Source organism: Wyeomyia smithii, chromosome 2 (assembly GCF_029784165.1).
Source record: "Wyeomyia smithii strain HCP4-BCI-WySm-NY-G18 chromosome 2, ASM2978416v1, whole genome shotgun sequence".
NCBI classification, from domain to species: Eukaryota; Metazoa; Arthropoda; class Insecta; order Diptera; family Culicidae; genus Wyeomyia; species Wyeomyia smithii.
The window spans coordinates 138,090,015-138,114,207 of record NC_073695.1 but is presented as its reverse complement, the minus strand read 5'-3'; the positions used below and the strand labels follow the sequence as shown (position 1 = coordinate 138,114,207).

Genomic DNA, 24,193 nt, shown 5'->3' with positions numbered 1-24,193 from the left:
GGTATTCGAAGAGGCGAAGAGGCGATAGCCGACCTTCGCAGTGCGTGCCTACGTGCAAGACGGAGGATGCAGCGTGCGCAAAACGAAGAAGAGAGGACAGAGCGCCGCGCAGCATTCAGTTCGGCAAGATCGATGCTAAAGAGTGCGATAAAGGCCAGCAAGAGGGCCTGCTTCGATAGGCTATGTGCGAGTGCCAATACAAATCCGTGGGGTGACGCCTACAGGATCGTAATGGCCAAGACTAAAGGCGCGCTGGCGCCTGCAGAGCGATCACCAGCGATGCTGGAGCGTATCATCGAGGGACTCTTTCCACGCCACGAGCCAAGTCCTTGGCCTCCGGCGGTCGAGTCTCACGTCCGACGTTCCAGTATCTCAGACATAGACCAGGGATGGTCGGCCAACCTGCCGAGCATCCAATCCGTGAGCGACGACAGTCGTGTCGAAGCAGGGGAGGAGGCAAGGGTTACGAATGAGGAACTTATCGTGATCGCCAAATCCCTAAAGGTGAGCAAGGCACCGGGACCCGATGGTATCCCTAAACTGGCGATCAGGCTGGCGATAAAAACGGCCACCGGGCTGTTCAGGGCAGTCATGCAAAGGTGCCTGGATGACTGTCTTTTTCCGGACAGGTGGAAGCGACAGAGACTGGTCTTATTGCCGAAGGCTGGGAAACCGCCAGGGGACCCATCGGCATATAGGCCTATCTGCCTGCTGGACACCGCGGGCAAGGTGCTTGAGAGGATCATCCTCAACAGACTGGTGAGGTACACGAAGGGTGTACACGGTCTGGCAAGTAACCAGTTCGGCTTCCGGAAGGGCAGGTCCACGCTGGACGCAATCTCTTCCGTCATCAAGACGGAGGAGGTAGCAATCCAGCGCAAGAAAAGGGGAATACGCTACTGCGCAATCGTCACGCTCGACGTGAAGAATGCGTTCAATAGTGCCAGTTGGGACTCCATAGCGCTCGCGCTCAGGAGCATCCATGTACCGGTGTCGCTGTACAAGATTCTGGAAAATTATTTCCAGAATCGAGTACTTGTTTACAACACAGAGGAGGGTCAGAAGTGCGTCCAATTACCGCAGGAGTTCCGCAAGGTTCTATCCTGGGCCCGGTGTTGTGGAATGTCATGTATGACGGAGTGTTGAAACTCAAGTTCCCTGTAGGGGTTGTGATCGTCGGCTTTGCAGACGACATAACGCTGAAGGTTTACGGCGAGTCTATTGAGGAGGTCGAGTTGACGGCCGCGCACTGTATACGCAAGGTCGAGGACTGGATGCGCTCCAGGAAACTGGAGCTCGCGCATCATAAGACGGAGGTCACGGTTGTGAACAACCAACCTAGAATCCAAAATGGGTTCTGTGGTCGATTTCAGCTGCTGTGTATCATTCTAGTTCCGGAGATACTCATGTTAGGCGGAAATCGGCCTTTTTGGCTGTTTTCCAGAAACCAGAAGTTGCCATCCTACAATTCATAGTGGTGTCTGAAGTCAATTTTTAGCTTCTTGCAACATTCTGGCTCCTGAGATACTCATATTGGGTGGTATTTGGTCATTTTCAGCTGTTTTTCAGAAACCGGAAGTCGCCATCTTAGAATTCAAAATGGTATCTGTGGTCGATTTGAGCTCCTGTGTATCATTCTAGATCCGGATATTATTATATTGGGTGGAAATCGGCCATTTTTGGCTGTTTTCCAGAAACCGTATGTAAGATGCGCCAATTCGACTGGCGAGCCCACAGTCCACATTTAAAAGGTACAGCACTCTCTATATGTCGATTCTGCTTTCACGCCTCTTACCTATCGAAAGGATCGCCATACGCAGAGTGCCAGCGAATGGACTTACATGCCAGACCGACGCACAGTGGACTGGAACTGCATATAGTCGGAAAAAAGTCAATTTTTCAACTTAATGCATCGAGCAAGCCCTCTTCGGGAATTATTTCTGCAGGGTTTAAGCTAGTGAAAAATCATCAGAATGTTCGGATTATTGATGTTGTCATACATTTAACATAGTTGAGAAAGTGGGCTTCTTGTTCACTCACGGCTTCTCTATTTTCACGTTTTTGGCCCAGGTGATATATCACAGAATTCAGAAGTAGTAATGAATGTTATAATAGTGTCGAAATGATTATATAGCCTTACTCTAGCATTCTAATAACTTCAGATATCCTTTTTAAAGCCGTTTCATGGAAACAAGCCTTCCACAAAATAGGTATAATGAAATACTTGGCATTCCAACTTTATGTAAAGTTTTAAATGGTATCCCCGCCGATACCCGCGCTCATTCAAAGACTAAAATGTTCCCTCGTGTTCTAAGAGACAGGAGCAAAAAAGTTTTCTGGGCAATTTTCGCCGAAACGTTCACAATATCAAAACAAAAACGAGCGTGCGACACGCAAGCGGCCATTTTTTAGCAAGCAATGTTAGCTTAGAACGCTACTCATAAAATTAAAATTCAAACTACCTTAATATTAATAGCCGTTACGCATACCTTAACTTGGTTTGATGTACCTGGATCGTGAAATTCGAGATTTTTCGGGTTTTTTTTCTTAAACATGCTATAAGTAGCCGTAAATCATGTTTTTTAAGAATAATTGCTAAATTTCTCAAAAAATACATCAGGTACTAACTTCATGTCCAAAGAAGAGTTCCTCAAAATACTATTCTCTACAAACTTTCTTTAGACATTATCCTTTTATTTTGCTTCCTCGAGAAGTTAGCGATAGCGCTCCCCTAGTGGTGAAATTTCGAACTACATAGCCATCACCAAAAGTTGGCCAGTAGTTTCGAGATCAACTTTCGAGAAGACATCGTTCATCTAGGAGGCAACCCTTAGTAGTTATTAATTTCGCCCTGATTCCAGCCCTTTCCGACCACTGTGCGACGGTTCTTCGATCACGCCCATTGCTCATCTAGAGGATCGTCATAAGTAGAGGATATAACGGACATCAAACGAGCGCACATCGCTATCATTTGGCAAACGATATACATTGCGTTTAAAATTTTCCTAATAAGTTTCAACTTGGCATAGTTTTCAACTTGTTATAAGTTCAATTACAGTATTAGCAAATAATATTCAACAAGAGCAGGTATTTGTGCAAACATTTAATATACTTAAACGTGACACTTATTTGTATTTCGTTACTGGAACAGAGATAGGGCAAAGTCCAAAATTGTTAAAGCAACTTATTTGCGATTACCATAACCTACTAAAGGTACCGCATTCTATTAAAATTAGGTATAAATTAATTATTACCAATTTGATTCGTTGGCAGGAATTTTATAATAAACTTCACTATTTCCTATCGGAGGAAGTATTCATAAAATCCGAAATCACTTGTGCTGTGGTAACATCTTATAAAATTCCTTTACTGCAAGGAAAGGAGAATGCCAAAAATCGGGAAGAAGAATGGATCTTCTGATCTCCAGTCAGGGAGCGATACTGGTAACAATGGATCCGATGTTAAATCGCACGACGCTACCGATCCGAGCGGTGCTGCTAATGCCGATACAAGCGTACAGAATCAATGTATTCAGCGTCACTCGTCAGAGCATCAGCAACAACCGCCACAGAAATCATTTCACGCAGCCGTTTCAGTTAGTTCAGCTAGCGTAGCAAGCAGTAGCGCTCAGAGCAGCATGCGAAGAAAAATGGAATTACAGCTACGGAAATTAGAAGAAGCTGAAGCGATTGAGCAACGGTTTTTAGACATGAAATTTGCTATCCTTGATAAGTTCGAAAACGACACTAGCAGCGTGATCGATGATATTCCGTCGCAAATCGGAAACTGGATCGATGATACAAATAAGGTTGGTAACGATGACCCCGGTTTGCAACTCGAAGTAATAAACACAACGACCCCAAAACAAACACTACCAGTAAATTGTGTACATTTTCCCCGTGGTAATCAAACTACTAGTGACCATTTTATTCCCGAGTATGGTTCAACACCTAATCGACAACCAATAATTCAACCACCCATCGTTTCGCGAGTGAATCGTTCGACTAATGCGAATAATATAGAGGATGAAACAGTTTGTATTCTCAATCGTAGCAATTGGCCGCACGCCATGCAGTGTCGAAGGATCTCCCGGAGTTCAGTGGTAAGCTGGAGGATTAGCCACTGTTCTTCGCTATGTTCAATACTTCCACGCAAATGTGCGGTTTTTCGGCCGAAGAAAATATGCTACGGCTCCGCAAATGCTTGAAAGGAGCGGCGTTGAATGCAGTCAGTTGCGAATTACTTCACCCATCCAACGTTGCAAGCGTTATATCAACACTAAAAATGTTGTACGGCAGGCCAGAAAGGATTATTCAGGCTTTAATTTTGAAAATCGAGGAGCTTCCATCGTTGGACACTGATGACTTCGATACTGTTATTCAGTTTGCGTTTGGAGTCAAAAATCTTTGTGCCACAATACAGGCCTGTGAAATACCTGACTTTGTTTATAATGTCGCTCTTAGGAGCAAATTAGTAAAACGTTTACCACCCTGGTTGAAATATAAATGGGCAGAAGCTACCGAGGGAAGCGCCATGCCAAGCCTGCAAGATTTCAATGCAAGGTTGTATGCTGAGGCTGAAAGATTGAACTCAGTTAAACCCATACGGAGCAGCGAACAAAATCGTAAACTGGGATTTCGGGCGAAAAAGGAAAATTTTCATAATGTCCATGTTCAAACAGACAAGCATACAGAGATAGGTAAACCTAAACTTAGCAAACAGCAAGAATTTCCAAAAGCTTGTGGCGTGTGTAAGGGCACCTGTTCTTCGATAGAAAAATGCAAACGCTTCTCGGAATTCGGTTATGACTCAAGATGGGCAACCATAGAAGAACTCAAACTTTGCCGAAAATACCTTAACCGCCATTACACTTCCTGTAATCGAAAAAAACCATGTGGAATTGACGGCTGTACTTTCTTACATCATCCTCTTTTACATTGCAATAAGAAAGTGGTAATTCCACCTAGCTTAGTCACAGAAAAAACTATTGAAGAAAGTGAACGTAGCTGCAACGTCCACCAACAACGAACCAGCGATGTTCTGTTCAGATTTGTGCCTGTGATTCTACACGGCCCATCTAAAGCGATTCAGACATATGCGTTTATCGATGATGGTTCAAGACTAACTCTCCTAGAGAAAGGACTAGCTGATGAGCTGGGTGTCAGCGGAAAATCTTCACCTATGTGCCTAAAATGGACCGGAGATACTCGGCGACTAGAAAGGACTTCTCAGAAAGTCAATTTGAAAATTGCCGGTACATCGAAGTACGCGAAGAGATTCAAACCCACCAACGTAAGAACCGTAGAAAAGCTTCAACTTCGTCCACAAACTATGCTGATCGACGAGTTGCAGAACCGTTTTCCGCACTTGAAGGGATTACCAATAGAATCCTATCGAAATACCTCCCCGCGTATTCTTATAGGAGTTGATCATGCCAAACTGGGACATGTAACTAACAATCGCGAAGGTAAACCATCGGAGCCAATAGGCATCAAAACGTGCTTGGGGTGGTGCGTATATGGGTCTTTAATATCCAATGGCTCAGATAGTTGCTCCTTAAATAACCATCAGCTCGATGGTTGCCAGTGTAATCACGATTGCGACAACGTGCTTCATAACGAGATGAAGAATTATTATTCTCTTGATAGCATGGGAGTCGTAAAATCAGGAAATTTTCTACTTTCGACTGAGGATGAACGAGCACAAAAATTGCTGAAAATGCTAACGTGCTGGAAAGAAGGGAAATACGAGTCGGGCCTACACTGGAAATACGAAAACCCGCGTCTTCCCGCTAGTAGAGAAATGGCCCTTAAGCGATGGCGGTGTCTGGAGCGACGAATGGAGAACGACCCTAAACTTAGTGATGTGTTAAACGCGAAAATCGCGGATTATGTCTCTAAGGGCTACATACGAAGGCTCACTAACGAGGAACTGAATACACAGCATTCCCGTATCTGGTACGTTCCAGTATTCCCGGTCGTAAACCCAAACAAACCACTTAAAACAAGATTGGTTTGGGACGCAGCTGCCAAAGCGTTTGGCGTTTCACTAAATTCAGTACTGCTCAAAGGACCAGATCTCTTAACGTCATTGCTCGGAGTCCTCATTCAATTTCGGGAATATCGTGTAGCAGTAAGTGGTGATTTGCGAGAAATGTACCACCAGATACAAATGCGAGAACAAGACCAGCAATGTCAAAGTTTTTTCTGGGGTCGTGAGGAACATTCCGCAGAACCATACGTATATGTTATGCAGGTTTTGACCTTTGGCGCCTGCTGTTCGCCTAGCACAGCTCAGTACGTCAAAAACGAACATGCAAAACGCTATGAGCAGAAAAGCCCTGCTGCTTTTCGTGCAATAACCGAGCAACATTATGTTGACGATATGCTAGTGAGCGTGGAAACAGAAAAGGAAGCGACAGAGCTTGTCGGCGAAGTAAAACGAATTCATGCAGAGGGTGGATTTGAAATGCGAAACTGGCTTTCTAATTCCGAAGAGGTGCTAGCAAATTCGACCGACAAACCAACCACCGAGAGAAACTTGGACGTATGCGAAGGAGCCCCCACTGAAAAAATCCTTGGAATGTGGTGGAATACTGAAAAAGATTGTTTCACATTTAAACTCTCCAACAAGCGTCAAGATGAGCTTCTATCCGGATTTCGTCGACCCACCAAGCGTGAGGTTCTTCGTACACTGATGCTGATGTTCGATCCGCTTGGCCTTATCGCCCACTTTATGATGTTTTTAAAAGTCCTGTTACAGGAGATCTGGAATCAATTGGGATGACTGCGTCTGTGACGCGGAGTTTCAAAAATGGTTAATGTGGATTGACGAGCTTCCCAAACTTAAACTAGTGGAAATTCCGCGCTGTATTGCAACATTACATCAATAAGCGCTGAAATTCAACTTCACGCCTTCGTCGACGCCAGTGAAAACGGATTTGCCGCCGTCGTATACTTACGATACACAGAAGGAAGTACTATCGAATGTGCCCTAATAGGTGCCAAAACACGGGTAGCGCCATTGCGGTATTTATCAATTCCTCGCTCAGAACTGCAGGCGGCTGTGATAGGAACACGTCTAACTAACAACGTGCTCAAAGCACTTAATGTTAAAGTTAGTCGACGATATTTTTATACTGACTCTCGAGACGTTTGCTGTTGGGTAAATTCGAATCACCGAAGGTATAATTCTTACGTAGCTTGCAAGGTAAGCGAGATTCTTGAAAGTACCGAGCCTGCAGAATGGCATTGGATTTCGACCAAGTATAACGTCGCCGATGAACGGACGAAATGGAAGGGAAAACCGGATCTTAGCGCAACGAGCCGATGGTTTCACGGCCCCGCATTCTTATGGAAACCGGAAACAGAGTGGCCGATAACCTCGCGCCAATATGGGCCAACCGATGAAGAACTCCGGCCCCATCTTATGGTGCACACCTTAGCATTACAACCAGCAATAAATGCGTATAAATTTTCGAGTTGGACTACGTTACTGCGTAAAGTTTCTTCACTGTACCGGTGTGCTCTCAATTGGAAACGGCGAGTAAAAAAGATACAGCTAATCAGCGGATCGCTTACCCGAGGTGAGTACACCTTAGCCGAATGTTATTTATACCGCACCGCTCAAGAAGATGTATTTGCGGATGAAATAGCCATTTTTATGAATAATTCTGAGCCTCAAACAACTAAGCCACTTCCCAAATGCAGCTCGTTATACCGACTCTGCGCATATTTAGATGAAAGCAATGTTTTGCGTATTCGCGGTCGCACTGGAGCATGCAAATATATTGATGCCGGTGCAGTTGACCCAGTTATACTTCCTCGTCGGCACCATATCACTCACTTGATAATAGCGGACTTTCATCAACGTTTTCATCATCAGAATCACGAAACGGTTCTAAACGAATTACGACAGCTTTACTACATACCAAAACTGGAGAGCATCTTTAAAAAGGTACGCAGTGAATGTTAACAGTGCAAAAACGAACGGGCTAAGCCTCGCCCGCCTTTAATGGCAGATCTTCCAGACGTTCGATTAGCTGCATACTGTCGTCCATTCACACATACAGGAGTGGATTACTTCGGTCCCATAACTATCTCGGTCGGTCGTCGGGTGGAAAAACGATGGGTGGTGCTTGCTATTTGCCTGACGACACGAGAAATTCATTTACAAATTGCCTCTACATTGTCAACTGATTCATGCATAATGGCTTTACGAAACATATTCTGAAGACGGGGAACCCCGGCCGTCATATATAGTGACTGCGGTACCAATTTTCAAGGCGCTTCGAAAGAATTTAAAACTGCCATGGAGAACGTAGACCATGATCGACTGCTGAAGGAATTCACGTCAGCTCATACCGAATGGAAGTTCAATCCTCCAGCTTCACCCCACATGGGGGGAGCCTGGGAACGACTCATCAGAACCGTAAAGAAAAACCTAAACAATTTTTTGGCATCGAGAGTAACATCAGCGGAAGTTCTCGAGAATGCTCTGACGGAGGTGGAAAATATCGTGAATTCCAGGCCGTTGACAGACACTCCGCTTGAGAATGATTTTTCTCCAGTTTTAACACCTAACCATTTTTTGATTCAATCTTCAAACGGTTTGAAACCCTTGGTTCCACTCGACAACAGCTCAGTTGCTCTCTATAATAATTACAAAACCTCTCAAGTTTTAGCTAACATGTTTTGGAAGCAATGGCTACGGGACTATCTGCCAACAATTACTAGACGTACCAAGTGGTTTGCTGCTGTGGAACTAATCAAAGTCAATGACCTTGTTGTCGTGGTTGATCCAAAATTACCCCGTGATTGCTGGCCTAAGGGAAGAGTGATCGCAGCCCAAACCGGTTTGGATGGTCAGGTACGACGAGCAACCGTGCGGACTGGATATGGCGAAATATATGAAAGACCGGCAGTGAAGCTCGCTGTACTCGACGTTGGCGTAGGAAATAATGCGCCTAGTGCAGAACCTGCGCGTTCCGGGGGAGTGTAAGATGCGCCAATTCGACTGGCGAGCCCACAGTCCACGTTTAAAAGGTACAGCACTCTCTATATGTCGATTCTGCTTTCACGCCTTTTACCTATCGAAAGGATCGCCATACGCAGAGTGCCAGCGAATGGACTTACATGCCAGACCGACGGTTCTTCGATCACGCCCATTGCTTATCTAGACGAGCGTCTTGATGATTTTTTAGAAGTGATTGCCAGTCGATGTCAGTTAACTTACGATTGATTAGTTCAAAATTTGCTTTAGTGAAGTCATATTGATATTCAGGCTCATGATCAGAGGGTCGTGATCTCTCGGTATCAATCATTAGCGAGTACTCAATTGCAGTATGAAATTTTTCATTTTTCCATAGGGGATATTCTGCTTTCTAAAATCTTCCGTGCAATTTGTGAATAAAAAAAATTTGCAATTTGTGCAATTTGTGTTCTAAAATCTTCCGTGCAATTTGTGAATAAAAAGTCTAAAAAACAGTTTTGCTCATTCCGGATTGAGTTTACCTGATTTAATCCAAGTTGACTAAATCCGTCAAAAATAAATTGCAGAGTTTCGTTTTCTCCTACTACAGGAAGTAAAAGCGATTCATTATCATCGTTTACAATAAAATCAACATCATTTTGATTGAAATCTCCATATATATGAATTTTTGAGTTAGTGTTGGACTCATCATTCACTAATTCTACTGTCCTTAAAAATTTTTCATATGATTGCTTTTTGGCAAAGTGGGGTGGAAAGTAAACAGATACGAAAATATGGATTTCACCCTTCAACAGAACTTTAACCCAGACATCTTCAAATTCGGCATATTTCTGGGTTATGATTTGCTCAGAATCTTGCTGAACCCCAACAGCCACAAGCACTCCTCCACCTGATTTCTTATCAGATAGTGATAAATCACGATCGCTCCTGAACACATTAAAGGAACTGTTGAAAACTTCTTCACTTTTAATATCTTCGTTCCAGTTCGTTTCCGTTGCTAAGATGATTGAGTATGAACATCCACTTATTCTGTTATTAATGTGATTAATTTTGAGTGCACTGCGCATCCTGTTGAAATTATGAGCATAAATCAAAACTTCATTGACTACTGGCGTTGTTTTTTCTTTCTCTGAGCGTCACTGATTTTGAAAACACGAATGCTTACAATAACATCCATCACACGGGAAACTTGTTGATCTGAAATTATTGTTATTGTTATAGTTTCGGCTGCCAGCCAAATGGTAAGGACACGATACAGCTGAAGAGGTCGCGGGAGTCGTTAAGTTGAGCGGGCGCGTTGAAACGGTAGGCGTGAAAGATGATTGTGACTCATTATTCGCTGGGTACGGATTAAGTACTTCGCCTCGTTGAAAATAGATATGCTGGAGATTAGGTGGGGGGCGAGAAAATTTATCCTTCGCTGCAGCAAGAAGCACACGGTCTGGTGGTAGTTGGTTGTAGTAGCTGTTGTTAAGATTCCTGTCAAGATTGAGGTAACGATTCGGGATTTGATTGCTGTTATTATTGATACGGCTATTGTTGTTGTTGGAGTTGTTAATGTTGCGGTTGTTGAAGCTGTTATTGTTGCGATTGAAGTTATTATTGTTGCGGTTCTGGTGGTTGTTGTTGCTGCGGTTGGTGTAGATGTTATTGTTGCGATTGTAGTTGTTATTGTTGCGGTTCTGCGGTTGTTGTAGATGTTATTGTTGCGATTGTAATTGTCATTGTTGTTCAGGTGGTTGTTATTGTTGCGGTTGTTGTAATTGTTACCATTGCGTTGTAATTGTCCCACACAGGAGGCATGGAATTTTCGATTACACCCTCCAACACACGACCAGAACACTTCGGCACCGGATGCTTTCGCGCAGACTTCGCAAATTTGATTCATTTTTACCGACACAAAAACACAACAAGCAAAATGAAAACTAAGCAAAAAAACAATTTGATTTAAATTCGCGCGTGGATAGGAGGTAACAACAAACACGTCCAACTTGGTTGACGATTGATGCAAGACTGATTACCATAACCTACTAAAGGTACCACATTCTATTAAAATTAAGTATAAATTAATTATTACCAATTTGATTCGTTGGCAGAAATTTTATAATAAACTTCACTATTTCCTATCGGAGGAAGTATTTTTAAAATCCGAATTCACTTGTGCTGTGGTAACACCGTATGTTGCCATCTTACAATCCAAAATGTTGCCAGAGGTCAATTATGGAACATATTGGTTACCACTGAAAACTTTCAATCACCAAATATGGTTCCATTTAGTTGATTAGTTCGCGACATGTGCAGAAATTTGTGCAGAAATATGTGCTTCCAGAAGAGGGAGGGGCGTCGAACCATTATGAACATATTTGTTACCTCTCAAAAGATTCTCATACCAAATTTGGTTGTATTTTCTTGATTGGTTCTAGAGCTGTGCGAAAATTGTGTTTCATTTGTATGGGACCTCTCCCTCATAGAAAAGGGAGGGGTGTCAAATCATCATGCACATATTTGTTACCTCTAAAAATATTCACCTGCCAAATTTGGTTCCATTCAGTTGGTTAGTTCTCAGGATGTGCAGAAATCTGTGTTTCATTTGTATGGCAGTCCTCCCTTCCAAAAGAAGGAGGGGTGTCAAAACATAATGAACATATTTTTTACCACTGAAAACATTTACCTGCCGAATTTGGTTCCATTTAGTTGATTAGTTTTCGAGATGGGCAGAAATTTGTGTTTCATTTGTATGGGACCCCTCCCTTCCAGAAGAAGGAGGGGTCTCAAACTATCATAGGAACCTTTATCGACACCAAAAACCCATACATACAAATTTTCACGCCGATCGGCTCGGTAGTTTTCGAGCCTATATGGATCAGACAGACAGACAGACCGAACTGCATTTTTATATGTATAGATTACAACATCAATTTTTCAGAACCTCAAGAGTAAATATACATTTATTGGATTGAAGCGTTCTTGTAAATCTATTTTCATAAATAATAAGTTTGAATGAGAATGGCTGGGTCTGACCGCTAGGTGGATTAATGTAGGTTTTTTAGAGGACATTTCTAACACTTTTATATAAAACGTGTGCTGTTGCAAGATAGAGGGGCTGTTTTCAATGGATGTCGACGTTAGTATGTCAGGCCGAGCTGCAGGCCACCACGGGTCGACGCCTGGCGACCGTCGAGGTCATGCACGCGTTGTGTGACCACCGATGGGTGTGTGATAACATCGATTAGTCCCGGACCGGCAGCGGGAGCTTGCCTAGGGAGTGGTGGGGTTTCGGGCATTGGGCAGTCGATTCCCCGTAAAAGCCACGGCCACCCGTAAGCAGCTTCGACGGAGCGTGTAGTGCCGTTCCCATCACCCAAATGCACTAACCTGCCTATTGGGGCTGATACCAGTAAGGTCCCAATTATGGTGTGCTGGTCGCTGTGTTTTAGGCTTTTGAGAGGGAATACGATTTAATACCACGACGTTGGGCTGGCACCTGCACCGAGCTCCCTTAGTAAAGCCGTGTGACAACGGTTTGAAACGGCGAGGTGGCATACGGTCGCAGGGGTCTCCGTCCCGTAAAACCTGGCAGGCCTTTCAGTACGTTCCGCGGTCATTGCCTGATGGGAATCAGGCAGGATGTGGATCAGATGCCCTTTCCTGACTTACGCCGGCCGGGAGGCCTCATAGCTGCTCATGAGGGGCTATGACGACCTTCACTAGCCATGACCTCACTGCTCCGGCATAGGCCACCATGGGACCATATAAGCGACCACTCCACCATGACCAAGGATAGCGGCTGGAAGGGGGACCCTATTAACAAAGATGAATTTTTTCAAAGTCGATGAGGAAGGTAGCGGAAGGGGCGGACGGGTTAATAAACCCGTTTGCCAGGCGGGGCATCGCCCGGTCTCCACCGAGACTGGCCGATGCCGGTAAAGGCGGCGCACAGGTTGGTACACCTTTTGCGACACCGACAGGGAAGTTCCGAGTTGGGGCAAAGGCGGCCACGCCTAAGCCAGCACCAACCGGAACAGCGAAGATTGGCGACAAGGTGGAAACACCTAAAACCGCCAATAAGCGGGAACAAATATCTGGGGCTATGCTACTCTCTGCAGTAGAAAGCCACATGAACAAGTTCCCGAGTGTAGAGGCGGTATCCGTACAACTTGATGAAATACTCAAGTTCACGGACGAACGTAGCAACATATCGAAAGATTTGAAGCAATGTCTTCTGTTGCTACGTATGAACATTTGTAGCGCGAAATCTGAGCTTTCGCAAGCCCTTAAACGGGCTAACGATGCCGAAAGCAAGGCACTCGCGCTAGAGGCAAGGCTTAACCAGCCTTAAAAAGGGAGTGCTGCAGCTGTGTCTAAATACACACAAACAGCTGCAGCATCGTTTGCCAAAGTCTGTTCAACTGAACCGACTGGCAAACGTGCGAGAGGCTCTCCGGGGGAATCGGCCCCCAGGACGCAACGAAGGCGGTTGTTCGGTGACAGCCAGGAAGCTGCGCGGCGACCGCAATAAGCAGCCGCAAGGGGCGAATAGGCAGAGCAAGGGTGACGCGCTCATTTTCAAGACGGATGCGTCTAAGTACGCTGAAGTTTTGAAGGCCATGAGAGGCGAATCCAAGCTCAAAGACCTCGGCGCGGATATCAGGTCAATTCGTCGGTCACGCACCGGCGAGATGATCCTCGAACTCCGCAAAGAGGCGAAGGGCAAGGGCTGTGCCTATAATAAGACGGCCCAAGAAGTGCTAGGCGAGGAGGTTCAAATCCGAGCCTTCACTCCTGAAGTGACTCTCCAGCTTAAAAACCTGGACGAGATCACCGAAGAGTGCGATATAGCACAAGCCTCCGAGCGAGAGTGTGTAGTAATAGTGACCGCGGAGGCAGTTCGTCTCCGCAGGGGCTCGGCCGGCACCCAGGTTGCTACCATAAAGTTCCCACTAGCGGAGGGTAACAAGGCCCTGAAGAAGGCCACGTTGAAGGTGGGTTGGTCGGTCTTCCCTCTGGGCACCTTCCAACAGCCTGACGTTTGCTTCAGGTGCTTTGAGCGAGGGCATGAATCCTGGTCGTGCAAAGGGCCCGACAGGTCCAGTTTATGCCGCCGCTGCGGTGGCGCAGGCCACAAGGCACGGGACTGCGGTGCACCTCCCAAGTGTCTGGTATGCACCGGTATACGGGACGCCAAACACGCCATGGGAGGTCCCAAGTGTCCGGCTGCACGGCCGGCTACTAAGCCACAGTCCTGAGGGTGATACAGTTAAACCTGAACCACTGCTATGCGGCGCAGCAGTTGCTACACCAAGCAGCTGCTGAGTCGTTGTCGGACGTGACCATCGTCACGGACCCATACCGCATCCCAACTGGAAACGGTAACTGGGTATCGGACAAATCTGGGAAGACGGCCATTTGCACGACAGGCAGGTCCCCGGTTCAGGAGATTGTGTCGACCTCCAGAGAGGAGTACGTTATAGCCAAAGTGGATGGAGTATTCTACTGCAGTTGCTATGCTCCGCCAAGTTGGTCTACCGAAACGTTCGCACAGATGGTCGATCAAGCAACCGTGGAACTGACGGGCCTATGGCCGTTGGTGGTTGCGGGCGACTTCAACGCTTGGGCTGTCGAGTGGGGAAGCTTTGGCAAAGCTCAACTTAGATGTGGCTAACGTTGGTACAAAATGCACCTACAGTAGAAATGGTGCGGAATCGATTATCGATGTGACGTTCTGCAGCCCGGGACTGATCGCGAACTGGAGGGCAGACGACAGCTACACGAATAGCGACCACCAATCGGTCCGCTATGAGGTAGGTGTGCGGAAGAAAGCAGCGAGTAGGGCCAATATTCCAGCCTCTACCGCTGGAAAACATTGCATTTCGATGCAGATGTTTTTGGGCAGGCAATTAGATGGAAGCACGAAGGGGGTGAACAGCTCCCGGGTGTGGACCATCTAAATTCGATACTGTCATGGGCGTGCGACGCCACGATGCCTAGGACTCGTCCGCCTAGGGAGGGTAGACCACCGACATACTGGTGGAGCGAAACGATAGCAGGCCTACGCAGTGCATGCCTCCGTGCAAGACGGAAGATGCAACGCGCACGTTCCGACGAGCAAAGAGCGGAACGCGGTTCCGCATTCAGATCCACTAAGGCAACGCTTAAGAGCGCAATCAGAGCCAGTAAACGAGCCTGTTTCGAACGACTCTGTGCCAGTGCCAATTCGAACCCGTGGGGTAACGTCCACAGGATCGTTATGACCAAGACTAGAGGTGCGCTAGCCCCGGCCGAACAATCACCAGCGATGCTAGAAACGATCATTCAGGGCCTCTTCCCAAGCCACGAACCAAGTCCCTGGTCTCCGGCTGACGAGTCACCACGCAGCCGTGCAGAGGCAGACGATGCGGTAAGGGTGACATAAGATGAATTGATCGAGATCGCAAACTCCCTGAAGATAGGCAAGGCTCCGGGACCAGACGGAATCCCGAACTTGGCCATCAAGACGGCCATCAAAGAAGCCCCCGGGTTGTTCAGGGCGGTCATGCAGAAATGCCTTGACGACTACCTCTTCCCGGACGTGTGGAAGCGCCAGAGGCTGGTGCTGTTGCCGAAGGTTGGGAAACCACCAGGTGACCCATCGGCATACAGACCAATCTGCCTGCTGGACACGGCGGGCAAGGTGCTTGAGAGGGTAATCCTCAATAGACTGGTGAAATATACAGAAAGTGAGAACGGTCTATCAAGCAACCAGTTCGGTCTTCGAAAAGGTAGGTTCACGGTGGATGCAATTCTCTCCGTCACTAGATCGGCTGAGGTTGCAATCCAACGCAAAAGGAGGGGCATTCGTTACAGCGCGTGACGATCGACGTGAAGAACGCGTTTAACAGTGCCAGCTGGGACTCCATAGCCTTAGCGCTACAGAGTCTCAGAGTGCCGACGCCGCTGTACAAGATGTGGGTAACTACTTTCAGAATCGAGTGCTAGTGTATAACACAAACGAGGGTCAGAAAAGCGTTCCAGTTACCGCAGGTGTACCGCAAGGTTCCATCCTGGGCCCGGTACTGTGGAACGCCATGTATGACGGCGTGTTAAAACTAACACACCCTCCAGGGGTGGTGATCGTGGGCTTCTATGGCGAGTCAATTAGAGAGGTAGAGGTAAAGGCCGCGCTATTAATACGCGTAGTGGAAGACTGGATGCACTCTAGGAAACTGGAGCTAGCGCACCATAAGACTGAAGTTATTGTCGTAAATAACAAAAAAACGGAGCAGGAGGCATCGATCAGTGCTGGTGCATGCACTATCGCCTCAAAACGCTCGCTGAAGCTTCTGGGGGTTATGATTGACGACAAGCTCACGTTCGGGAGCCACGTCGATTATACCTGCAAGAAAGCTTCCATGGCTGTGGCAGCGCTATCTCGCATGATGGCAAACAGCTCGGTGGTCCGTAGCAGCAGGCGCAAAGTCCTTGCTAGCGTGACCACGTCCATACTCAGGTATGGAGGACCAGTGTTGTCCAAGGTATTGAGTACCTCGTGCCATCGCGGCAAACTCGAGAGTACGTACAGGCCAATGTGCCTAAGGGTCACGTGCGCATACCGAACAGTGTCGTACGAGGCGTTTTGCGTCCTGGCTGGCATGATGCCCATCAGCATCATCGTCAAAGAGGATGTAGAGTGCTTCGACCAACGCGACACGAGGGGTATACGCAACACCATACGGTCATCTTCAATGGCCAGGTGGCAGCGGGAGTGGTCCAACACTACAAAAGGTAGACGGACACACCGACTCATTCCAGAGTTAGCATGCTGGATTAAAAGGCGCCATGGGGAAGTAACCTGCCATCTGACACAGATCCTGTCAGGCCATGGCTGCTTTAGGCAGTACCTGCATAGGTTCGGGTACGCCAAGTCCCCTATGTGCCCCGCTTGTACGGGTGCGGAAGAAAACGCGGAGCATGTGTTCTTCACATGTCCGCGTTTCGAGCGGGTACGGTACGAAATGCTGGCAATAAGTGGGATGGACACTAGAGAAGGTCGGGTACGGGTATTTTTACCCGAAACCCGTACCCGACCCGTACCCGACGGGTTCGGGTCGGGTTTCGGGTAGCGCCAAAAAATATTTTACGGGTTCGGGTCGGGTACGGGTAATTAAAAAACCAAGGCTTCGGGTTCGGGTCGGGTACGGGTTTGAAAACCAAGGGAATGACATCATACTATCGCGTTCTAATGTTAGAGTGAATAGTTCTTCCTGCAACGGTTTTGATTTAAATGGAATTTTTGTCGGGCTTTTTTCATAACAGTCAGGAAAACCGCGGAGCATTGCACAGTGGGGCGAATTAATACAAATGCTTGTCAAGTAAAAAAGTGTCGATAAATACGACAAAAATATGGTATTTACTTAATTTTGGGGTGCTGAACACGAATCTCCATTCCACTTTTTATTTGGGGACGTTCACAAAGCACGTGACTTAATTTCTCATGATTTTTTAGCACTTTTCCTCTCACTTTTTTATTAAACAGAATTATATGAACTTTAACCACAAGCAACGCCACAGGGCGTCCTCTTTACAAAAACAGATTACGTAGTTTTTGCACAACTCCTCAAATCAACCAAATTTCGCGAAAAAAAAATTGTTTTTATAAAAATTTAAACAATATTATATATTATAATAGGTAATAAAAACTAACTAAAAATCAACTTTTTCTTCGAGGACAAAAAAATCAAGCTATCATTGAAGCTGCAGAGCGTTTTAAAGTAATGATATTTTTTTTTTAAATATGTCAAAAAACATCAGTATGCCGAGCTTTGAAAAGTTATAAAAAAATCAAATTTTATGATATTGCACCCAAATTTTGGACTTAAGCACTTAAATGTTATATCAATAATAAAAAAATATTATGAAACAGTTGACGTTTAAACATTTGTTTTGATGGCCAGCGCTTTCCCACTGTGCATTGAGATGTTTAGTACGAAACAAATATATAAAATTTGACAGCGATAGCATAGTCCTGGTTTGTACTGTGACCAAGGATGCCGCATGTGCAGAAATATCTGTTTTTTTACCGATTTTTAGAATTTATCGATGACACCGAATCAATACTCAAAATTACAGGTTTTTGGCAAATGCAGTGAATTATCAAATTTTTCTCAAGTTATAAACTTTTGACCTTTCAAAATTCGTTTGACCCTTTAATGAGTTTATAAAACTCGTCGTTTATTTTAAACTTTACTAGACCTGCACTTTTCATAGTGGACCGATTCCTTATAGGTGACCACCCGCCGGACACTTTGGGTTCATAATCATTCGCACACTCGGTTCTAGCCTAACTCCGGCCATCAGCTCGAGGGACCACATATGACAATCAGTGCATAAAATGTGCGAGGTACCCAGGCATTTTGAAATAAAAAATTAAACAAAAATTCAGGACGGGTCGGGTACGGGTCGGGTACCGGCAATTTCGGCGTTTTTTTCTATCGGGTACGGGTCGGGTACGGGTAGTTGGAATAGATATTTTTCGGGTTCGGGTTGGGTACGGGTATTTTAAACAAACCAGACTTCGGGTTCGGGTCGGGTACGGGTTTGAAAATTTTTGTTGAGTCGGGTACGGGTAACAAATTTCCCATACCCGACCATCTCTAATGGACACCACGCCAGAGAACATCGTGCGTAGGATGTGCGAAAATAGGGAAATCTGGGATGCGGTCATCACGGCCGCATCACAGATCGTTAGTATTTTGCAGGGCACCAATCGACGGGAAACCATCGATGTGCCCCAGTTAGTTAACGGTTAACTAACTGGCCTGTATAGGCTGCTCCGCTACCGATAGAGGTAAGTGCGAAAAGCACGACGGGCCCTCTCCCTGAAGTAATGCCTCACGGCGGTCCCGGGGAGACCAAGGGCTTTAGCTGTTCAGCTTAAGGTTGCTCAGCATGGGTAAAAGCGACGTTAGTATGTGGGCAAATTCTTTCGAAGGAACTTACATCTCCTTTGTTCTGGCTGCTCAATATGTCGTTGGAAACTGGAATCTTCCCAAATATATGGAAAAGCTCATTTTTAGTGCCTATTTTCAAATCTGGGCGTAAATCTGACATACGTAATTATCGTGGAATCGCAATTATCTCTTGCATACCTAAACTCTTTGAGGCAATTGTCAATGAAAAGATATTTGCTCAAGTCAAAAATCGAATAACTGACAAACAACACGGCTTCTTCAAAGGCCGCTCTACATCCACAAATTTACTTGAATTCGTAGATTACTCATTGAATGCAATGGATAATGGGAACCATGTTGAAGCTCTTTATACAGACTTTAGCAAAGAATTTGATCGTATTGACATACCAATGCTACTTTTTAAACTGCAAAAAATTGGAATTGAGTCTGGTCTCCTGAAGTGGCTTGAATCATATTTAACAAACAGGCAACAAATAATAAAATTTAATGGAAAAAAGTCAAATCCCATTCAAGTTACTTCAGGTGTTCTCCAAGGCTCCCACTTAGGACCACTTCTTTTTATTTTGTACGTAAACGACATTTCCTTCATCCTCAAAAATATTAAAGTTCTAATATATGCCGACGACATGAAGCTGTTTTTGGAAATAAAAAGTCAAGAAGACATCAATGTATTTCAGAATGAAATCCACACATTTTACATCTGGTGTAAGGAAAGCCTACTTGAATTAAATGTAAAAAATGCAATGTAATATCCTTTAGCAGAAAACTAACAACGCCCAAAATTGTAATTGCATTAGGGGATCAGAATGTGAAGAAATGTGATAAAGTTAGGGATTTAGGAATAATCTTAGATTCTAAACTTAAGTTCATCGACCACTATAACACTATCATACACAAGGCAAACAACATGTTAGGGTTCATCTAACGCTTCTGCTACAATTTTCAAGACCCGTACACTATCAAAACTTTGTATATTGCCTATGTGAGGTCAATACTGGAATACTGTAGCATTGTGTGGTCTCCTCGTCCTGGCGTACATGAAGAAAGAATAGAATCAGTACAAAAGCAATTTCTACTATATGCTCTTCGTAAACTAGGTTGGACCGCACATCGTCTTCCGTCATATGAAGCACGCTGCATGTTGATTGACATTCAAACATTAAAAGAACGGCGAGAGTACGCGATGGCTTCATTTGTAAACGATATCGTTTCGCAGAACGTTGACTCAGCAGTACTACTTTCTAAATTGAACTTTTATGCACCCATTCGACAACTTCGACACCGTAGTTTATTTGCTCTTAACCATCATCGTACGGAATACGCAAAAAATGGACCTATAAATAGTATGATGAATTCTTATAATCAACACTGCGAAGCCATTGACTTTACGATGTCCCGGTATAAACTAAAACAGTATTTCAAGTCCTTGAGGCTTAGGACACAAAATTAATTTGTTTATGTTCGTGTATAGTTTAGAAATTATTGTAACCAGTCTACATATATGATTGACGAAATAAATAAATAAACAAATGAATGTGTGGTCATACACATACTTACACATATACGCACATACACACTCATACACACACACACATATATAAACACATGCATATATACACACATACACACATACACAGGCATAAACACACGCTCATGTTCTTTGATTAAAGTAATTCCTTTCAAGCATTTTACAAATTTTTTGGGTCCATTAGTGAACGTCTATTGATTACGTAACGCAAATAAATAACTTCATCAACCCCACCTTCTATGTCACTCTCCTATTTGCACCTTTTTAAGTTTTTTGGGTTTTCTAACCCCGCTTTCGAACGTTACGTAATAATTGGATGTTCCCTTACATGTCTTTTGCAAATCTCCGATTACGGAAAGTAGTTTTGAGTTATAAAAAATATTAAAAATTTTGCTTCGATTTTACGCACAATTCGATTTTACGCACATTTCAAAAACGAGAATGTGCGTAAAATCGAGGTATACCTGTATGTGGCAAGCTCGCGTGTTGGTAAGCCATCGTCTTTGTTTATTTACGCACCAGACAACAGAAAGAAAAACGTAGTTTACCACAAAGCATTGAATTGATTTTTAATGTGATTACTTTACCCATTTCGCTATTGATGTAAATAATGAAGTTAATGTACTGTAAATAAGTAAAATAATGTAAATAATGTAGTTAATGTTAATAATGTAAATAATTTAAACATATAAATAATATAGTAAATGATGTAAATAATGTATATAATGTAAATAATGAAACTAATGTTAATAATGCTCAAAATGTATATGATGTAAAAAATGATGATGATGTAGAATGTAATTATATTAAAACAACATTTTATTCAATAATAAATCAAAATTAGGATGCAATTTGAAGAACACAAAATAGACGGAATGACTCATTTGAATGAGAATCATGTCCCATTTTGCGGCATTTGAGTAGTTAGAATTATTAAAGATATGTTGAGGAAAGGGTATTTTTATTTTTTCTGTCCAGATTTTTAAAATTAATACTTTTCATGTACATTAGATTTAAATAAGTTACTCAATTAGTCATTCAACATTCAGCAATTTGGTATAAATTCGCCACAAAATGTGAATCTATCTAATAAAGTATTCTGTCATATGGAAGTGGTAACACCGTTAATAAATGTCCTTCAGCAAACGTATTTTTCACGAATGTTCAAATATAGGGTATATATTCCAACAATCGCGGAAACTGTGTCTATAGTTGTGTTGAAAAATTGCGAATAGATTAACAATGCAACAATAGAAAAACAAACTGTGATTATTGGATTGCTTACCCTATATTTAAAACTAAAACCATGTTTTTGGCGAAATGAAATTTGCCGGGTCAGCTAGTCCTTTATAAAAAATTGAATTTAAGATGCCCAATAAACATTAAAATGATTTACATTAGGTTTGGTGAGCCATGTTTAATATATATTAGGCATCTTTAACTTGATTTTTAAATAGGTTTGGGCATAAGTAAACCATTATCAAACTCTCTAGGAAGAAAAAAGCAAGAAAATCCCATACAAATTACAAATGCAAGTAGCGAAGCGAAGAAAAAAGTAATAGAAGTCAAGTAAGTTTTATGATTATTTGACACCAAAAAAACAACGTTCTGGAAAATCAATCTATACGTACTTCACAATTTCGAAGTGTCCTGCACAAATAGCGTTGTGTAGTGCTGTAATTCCTTCATCATTGGCTGCACTTGGATTTGGTACCTGAAATAAAGTAGAAAACTAACAGTTTTTCTCTATTTTTCAAATATATTGTAGATGTTAAGAGTTGATCTTCATGTAGAATACATTTCTTGGATTTCTTTGTTTCAGTGCAAAGTTAATATTTTACCGCTAGAACAAATTCGCTAAAGATATTTATGTAGAATACATTTCTTGCATTTCTTTGTTTCAGTGCAAAGCTTACATTTTACCGCTAGAAAAAACTCGCTAAAGAGTAGTTCCACGAAGAATGTCCCAGTTTTATTTTTTTTTTAATTGTTATTTTTAATTCGACTGAAACTTTACATACACGCAAAACTTTTCCTTATTACTTTAGAAGCAATAGCGCAAAATTGCCTTTTGGGTAACAAACCTATTACTTTAAAGGCAATAAAATTCTTCCCCAGTCAAGTAACAACACATACTGACATAAATTTAGCACGTGTTACGGGAGTACGACTATCTAATAATGGTCGTTTCAACCACATGCAAGATTTTTTCTGTCGAAAACTGCTTACTTTCCATCTCAAGCAAAAAAAAAATTACACACCGTCGCATATGTTGCACATGTTACAAGTTTCTTCAATCTCCAATTCATCCGGTGTGCGTGTATTAGTTCGCATACGGAGTAGAGAAAAATTATGACAAGAGCTGCCAAGCAGCATTTTCCCCGTCACAGAGTATGCAAACGTTGATGATTTCAAAGACTTGAAATGCGTCTTTAAATGACATCACGATCTGTAAACTGCGTTAGAGAAAAACAAAAACATTCGCTTTCCTGCAAGATATCTAAAACACATACTCATTGGTTCATGGAAACTCATTTGCACCTGTTTGAAAATACAATACTCGTGCCTATCCAGACAATATTCGCAACTTCGGCAACTCTGGTCAGACAGTATTACATATTTCCATTTCATGTAAACACTGGGGGACGAAACGAAAGTGTTTCTAATTAGACATTTGAGGTTGACGGGTGAGATTCCTATATGTGTGGATGAAGGGAAGCAAAAATGAATCTGATCGTTGCATCAATACAAATGCAGCGAGTGAAGTCTTGCTAACACATGCATTGCGGTGGGTGCTTGGCTGTATGTTCTCCTCCAGAAACACATACAAGCGTGTGGCCGTCATAATTTTTATTACTTTTTGTTTGTTACTATTTGTGTATAATACGCAGTCATAAGACACAATAAGTAATAAAAAATTGCCCTAAAGTAATAAAATGTTCCCCGTTTGCGTTGGGTGTAGACGTTTCTATGGGCAGTGGCCATCAATGTTTAGGTAATCTTTTGTGCTTTTTTAGATAAATAATTTTTAGTTTTTGATTGACAAGATAAATAAATTTTTAAGGTGTATTTTTTTCGGAAAGACAATATTATTATTTAGAACTTTGCCGACGACGTCACACCGAATAAACAAACCGTTTTGGCTTTACATATATTTGTAATCATCAATACCTTTCCAACATATCATTTTTCAATAGCTTCTCAAAAATGACTCATGCTTTAAAAAAAAGAACCGACACCACAAAAAGGCTTCTGTTGCTCAAAGAAATGTCTACGCAAAGTTTCAGCTAAATCGAAAAAGGGCGATTAAATTGGTTGCCCATATTATGTGGTATTGCAGTAAAGCAAATGCTTTTGGAAACAACACAGTAGCTTTATTCAAATAAAAATGTTAGTTTTTAAAATTAAATTATTCAAATAATGAGTACTAAATATTTTGCTTGAACCTACAGTGGCCTAATTTTATTTTATTTTATTGCTCGGCGTCACCGAGGCAACGTCCGCTAGAACTGCGCGCATCAGCGTATTTTTATATTGTACTAGCTGACCATGCAAACTTCGTTCCGCCTATTTTAGTGTTTAATTTAATAATTTTAAACATTTCAAATTCATTGATTTCTTGCGATTTGTTTATATCGTTTGAAATGATTGGTTTTATCGGAATAACAACATCCTCAACTTTTGGCTTTTGTACATCACCTCTATTCCGGATATATATTGGGTGCAT

General features: G+C 43.2%; 1 protein-coding gene across 1 annotated transcript in view; it reads right to left on the bottom strand.

Moving 5' to 3' along the window:
- LOC129723611 (apoptosis-stimulating of p53 protein 2) overlaps positions 1–24,193 on the bottom strand; it is a 172,181-nt gene that overhangs the window by 109,943 nt on the left and 38,045 nt on the right. The window contains exon 3 of the mRNA XM_055677938.1: positions 22,098–22,180. Within this exon, the coding sequence (XP_055533913.1) occupies positions 22,098–22,180 (83 nt within the window). The remainder of the gene's footprint in view (positions 1–22,097; positions 22,181–24,193) is intronic.